The sequence below is a fragment of the Melanotaenia boesemani genome, chromosome 12 (assembly GCF_017639745.1).
Source record: "Melanotaenia boesemani isolate fMelBoe1 chromosome 12, fMelBoe1.pri, whole genome shotgun sequence".
Lineage (NCBI taxonomy): Eukaryota > Metazoa > Chordata > Actinopteri > Atheriniformes > Melanotaeniidae > Melanotaenia > Melanotaenia boesemani.
The window spans coordinates 24,425,035-24,430,130 of record NC_055693.1 but is presented as its reverse complement, the minus strand read 5'-3'; the positions used below and the strand labels follow the sequence as shown (position 1 = coordinate 24,430,130).

The window sequence follows — 5,096 nt, the reverse complement described above, 5'->3', positions numbered from 1 at the left end:
TCACTGGAAATGTTGTTTAATAAAAAAAAAAAAAAAAAAATTGAACAATTTAAAAATAATGCTTATCAAAAGTAAACATAAAACGTATTCATAAAATTAACTCTACTAATCAGAAGTTAAAGACTATGGAGCCTAAAAAACGGAGAGATATAAAATGAACACCGTATATACCTGAAAACTGTTCATAGCTTGTTTAGATTGTACACACAAATCCATGGACGTGTGTCTATGAATCAAAACTAATTTTATTTATTTAGAATTTAGTTTTAAGGAGGGATTGATGGCTTTAAACAATTACTGTCAGCATTATTTTTATACATGTGTTTCAGATGAAAGTACAAAATGACAAAATTAAAACTGCACAACACACTTCACAGCAGTGTTCATACCATTCACATCATAAGAGACATTACTCAGACTTTTTCTTGGCATTACTCTTTCTGAAACACTTGCGTGTAAAAAATAAGCAACATTTCATTGTCAGCCACAAAACAGTTATGAGGATAATGACTAGAAAGCCGATGACGTCCAAGCTATGGTACTGAATCCAGTTCAAGTCATGTGCAGCGACCCTCAGATGTGTGGCTCCTTTGTGTCTCATGACAAACTCGGTCCAGAAAACAGCCAGGTCCACGGGCTGGACAGGGCGGTCTAGATGTGCCTGGGACAACTCCACCATCCGTTCTTTGTAACTGAGAGGGAGCAACATTTTGTTAAGTAGAATGGCTTCAAGTTAGGGATCATCTTATATTTGTTAAAATGGATGAATGTTTTGCTGTATAATAATCTCCATGCAGACATCATTTACTAGGATTACCTTTTATCATGGATGAGTTTCTTCAGAGCAGCCACCAGGGTTTCACTTGCCATATCATATATACTGAGTTTCTCTGCCACACCACGAACCACCATTCGATGAACATTGTCTCCCTGGTCCCCAAAAAGTGGAAACATCAACATGGGTACAGCATTACAAATGCCTTCATAGATGCCATGGGTACCTCCATGAGTGATGAAAGCTTTAGCATTGGGATGGGCTGGGTAACAGAGAACAGTTACAAAGTTTATTATATAACTTAGACCATTTTATTAGAATGTTCAATAACATGTAAAGTATTTTATATTTTCATGAGAAATTAAGTACCTAGGAGATCGTTCTGAGGTAACCATTTCATAACTCTGACATTCTTGGGTACGTCTTTGGATAGAGCTCCAGTGTATCTCCACACAACCTGAAACACAAATCATAGCACCTGGTGAGCACATGCAAACTGCAGAGCTAACAGCTTTGACATTTTTCAAGGCAAAGGGCAAAGTCTAGTAGCTGAACCTTATCAGATTTAGGAATGTATGCAAAGAGTAAAAGTTTCTGGTTATTTTTTGAAGTTTTGGTTTGCTTATGTAGTTTCAGTTAAATAATCAGTCTTTTATCCAAATAGTATAAAAAAGTTAGATAAAAGTATGTTGATTAAATTAAACAAATGTAAAATAACATTATTATCTGACCATGGTCAAAAGACAAAATTCATATAGAAACATGCAAATGGAAGTAATGAAAGGAACCTTGAACCTTAATCAGCATTTTATCTGATTATTATAAGTCAGCTGATGTGAAGTGATGTATTGAGCTTATCATTACCCTCTGAGGAATTTGTGTAAATGCATCAAAAAACAGTTTAGCTTTCTCCTCAGGCATGTTGGACACCATTGAACCCAGAGTGAAGACGATAAAGCCATCATCTCCTGAGCCATCCACAAACTCTTTCAGGTCCTGCAGGGAGGTGGGAGAGGACAAAAAATTCCTTCAAAAATGTGAGGAACAACACTCAGTTCACGTGACTTAAGAACAAAGCTATTATACATTTTTGCTGTTACATCACCTTATCGCTGAAACCTGCAATTTTGTCAATATATAAGAGAAATTATTTCATTTACATGTATGTTTGAAACATCCTCCAATTTTCTTAATTTTTCAAGCACAATTACACTTTGTACCAATATACACAAACCTATTGTTTTTAAGTATTTGATCCCTGTTGACACAACAGAGCCCATAGCTCTTTTCCCAGAATATGTTGGCTGCAGTCCAGGAATCTAGAACATGGTCATTAGACATACCAGCTTCAACATTTAGAGGTAAATCTAAAAGAAAAACTATCAAATGAATCTGCCAAATACAGCTGATGTTTGACTGTTGATGCTTCTGTCCTCACATTTACTTTAGAAGTGAAACAGCTTTTTTGTCTCCAGAAAGAAAGAAAAATCAAAAATATGAACAAGCAGTCAAACAAACAAAATGCTGTTTTAAATTTTCTTACAACATTTGTACAGATGCAAATGTCTTTAAAGCATTGCCATGTTTTTTGATAGCATAGGTTTATTAAGACAGTATAAATGTACAGAGTGATGGGAGTGAAGGATTTAGTTTAACCTGACTAACTTCAAAGGAATAAATGAATCCATATGCTTGTTTATCCTTGTATACATTTATTGACATACTCACCGCCGGCAGAGGAGCTTTCTTTGCACAGTTGATCCCACCAATTAAAACCATATTTGGTAAGAGAGGTCTGGGCCATTCAAATACAAAGTCATATCTGAGAAGCCAGATAGCTCCATGGCTTATAAGTTCTGTATAAGTCATGCCGTTTCCAAAACGCTTGCTGGTCAGATCATCAAAGTGTTGATACATTAATTTGCACAGGTAGGAGTCCATAAAAAGCATCATCATGTTTTTCACTCTTTGTGGGAAGGTCATGTGGTCTGTATTACCTGTAAAGGCCAATGGAACATAAGAAGGAGGAGACGGGCACTGGTTAGCTTTAATGTCCAATCCACATGGAAGTCCCCGCAGGAAATAAACAGCTGGAATTGAGAAGAGTTTAGCCAGGACGGAGCCACAAGGAAGGAAGGGGTCTGTAAGCATGAGATCAAACCCCTCTCCTCTCAGTCGTCCCATTAAAGGCTCATTGTCCAGCAAAGCTTCACAACCCACCACCTGGAGTGAAGTAAAGTTCACCAAACGCTGGACATTGACGAATAGATCTGTGATTCCTGGCGCCTTGATGAACAATCCTTCTCTGAGCTGATTGAAACTTTCATCCAGCTCAGCTTGGGTATACGGCACGTTGTAGATCTCAGTCTTGTAGCTGTCTGAGCCTTTGATCAACAGGCTGCTTTCTGGCACCAGAACGGTAACCTCATGGCCCCTGTGGCTGAGTTCCTTCACCAGTATCTTCATGCTGAGCCAGTGGCTTCCATCCACAGGCATAGCCAGCACCTTCCCCCCCTGAACGGGCCCCAGTCTGAGGCAGCATATCCAAGCCAGCAGTCCCACTGCAGGAAACCACACCCCGCTGCTCATTGCCTCTCTCCGCACTGCAAGCTGCCTTGTTGGGAAAACTGGTGGTGCCTGTTGTTTAGAGGAGGCTTTTTATGCGTGTGAGTGAGTGTGTGCTAAGAGTTTGCAGGAAGTGCAGGCTGTGTTTTGATTGAGGCTGTTACATAAACCCAGGAAGACAGAGGGGTGATTCCCAGCTGAACTAGTGGGGGGAGGTCTCAGCATTCAGTCTCCAGTTACTCCCCCTCTAACGTGACTTGATTATTTGGCTGCAGTTGCTGAAACTCAAGAGAATGAATATTTTCTATTTAAAGGTGTGCATTTCTGTAATTCTGACTGTAAAACTGTGAACCAAAGCACTCAGTAACTTGCAGTTCATGGCGGTTATTATGCATGTACTGTTTGCCCATTTGTGCATAGTCCTCTGTTTACTTTGGCCGTTCCCCTCGGTCCTCCCTCTGAATAATATACACATGCGTGCCTTGAGGGTTTTTGCCCTTTTTTTCACAGTGTTTCAGTGTCACGCACACAGGTATATCCACAGCTATTGTAATGAGAGTGGTAGCGTGCAAAGCCGCCTGTAAAAGGAAACCAACACCCCTGTCTTTGCAGATGGTTGATAACATCAAACTAACTGTGCTATGCATGGAATTTGAACTTTGGTTACAACAGTCTTTGCGCAGAGGAACAGATTTCACTGAGTATCTGTTGCAGAAGTTTTAAAAATGGCATAAACTCTTTAAAATAATAAAGAACAAGGGAAAAGTTGGTAATAAAGAATTTAAGGCAATTAAGTCATAAAAAGAAACAAGAAACACTTTCTCTGTTCTTGGAATGAGCTGTGGTTTGCTGCATTTTTCTCCACAGTGTAAAAACGGGTGGGTGGGCATCAGGGGTTAATTTATTGTTTTAGTGAAGGGGAGGGTCATATCCAATGAGGTTTTGGGGGGTTGGGAACATTAGAGGCTGTTTCTTCAATACAGCAGTTTCAAGATGAGCTGTAGACTTTTTTTTTGTGGGTGTTGGTTGTGTAGAATGACAAAAAGTGTAAATTATCTTTTCCATATCAATTGGATGTGTTTTGTAAGCCTGACGGGACCCTGATCCCTTTAACATTTAACTCCATGTCACATGAACAAAACCAAAACTTAGTGGGGTTTTTGTTTTTCTGTTGTTTTTTTTTTTTTTTTGTATGTGAAATTAAAAAAAAAAATTAAAATCCATTATGAAAAGAGGGTGAATACATTTGCAAGTCACTGTGTGCCTACTAGGAGTGGTGGTGTCCAAAGCTGTTTGCAACAGGAAACCAACACCCTTCTCTTTTAAAGCGATGATGTAATGCACAGAATATGAACTTTGGTGACATCTTACTTCACCCGGAGGAACCAATTTCAGTGAGTAACTATCACAGTGGTTCTGAAAATAACGGATAAGTAGAATGTGTGTGAAGAACATTGACAAGTAAAGATATTAAGCTTTAAATAAAACACATTATAATCTCCTAGAATGAGCTTTGGTTTACGCCATTTACATTGTGTCCATGATGTAAAAATGACAGCCTGAAATGACCCCAACACCTTGAAGTTCTTACTGCAGGCTACATCTACCAGTATCACAGGAGCTATGCTAATGAAATGCCAAGCAGAAGTCAAGAAGAGTGCATGACTTATACATTTGGTTTATTTTTTTCTTTCAATGACTTCATTGTGTTGGCTGTGTAGAAAAGCTTTTAGGTTAATAAGGCTACTAGAAGAGT

At 38.9% G+C, this 5,096-nt stretch overlaps 1 protein-coding gene across 1 annotated transcript; it reads right to left on the bottom strand.

Moving 5' to 3' along the window:
* Positions 1-225: 225 nt before the first annotated feature.
* LOC121649980 (UDP-glucuronosyltransferase-like) lies at positions 226-3,479 on the bottom strand. The gene is made up of 5 exons (XM_042001158.1): positions 2,504-3,479; positions 1,640-1,771; positions 1,145-1,232; positions 818-1,037; positions 226-692 (listed from the first exon to the last, which is right to left on the bottom strand). The coding sequence occupies exons 1-5, from the start codon at positions 3,362-3,364 to the stop codon at positions 410-412; spliced, it is 1,584 nt and encodes a 527-aa protein (XP_041857092.1). The 5' UTR covers positions 3,365-3,479; the 3' UTR covers positions 226-409.
* Between the last annotated feature and the right edge of the window lie 1,617 nt (positions 3,480-5,096).

What these genes read in the sequence shown, in the direction of transcription:
- LOC121649980 (XM_042001158.1), bottom strand. Translation starts at nt 3,364, where the DNA reads ATGAGCAGCGGGGTGTGGTTTCCTGCAGTGGGACTGCTGGCTTGGATA. An exon ending in ACCTCAGAACGATCTCCTAG is followed by an intron (nt 1,038 to 1,144) that starts GTACTTAATTTC and finishes TCTGTTACCCAG; the next exon opens with CCCATCCCAATGCTAAAGCT. An exon ending in AAACTCATCCATGATAAAAG is followed by an intron (nt 693 to 817) that starts GTAATCCTAGTA and finishes GCTCCCTCTCAG; the next exon opens with TTACAAAGAACGGATGGTGG.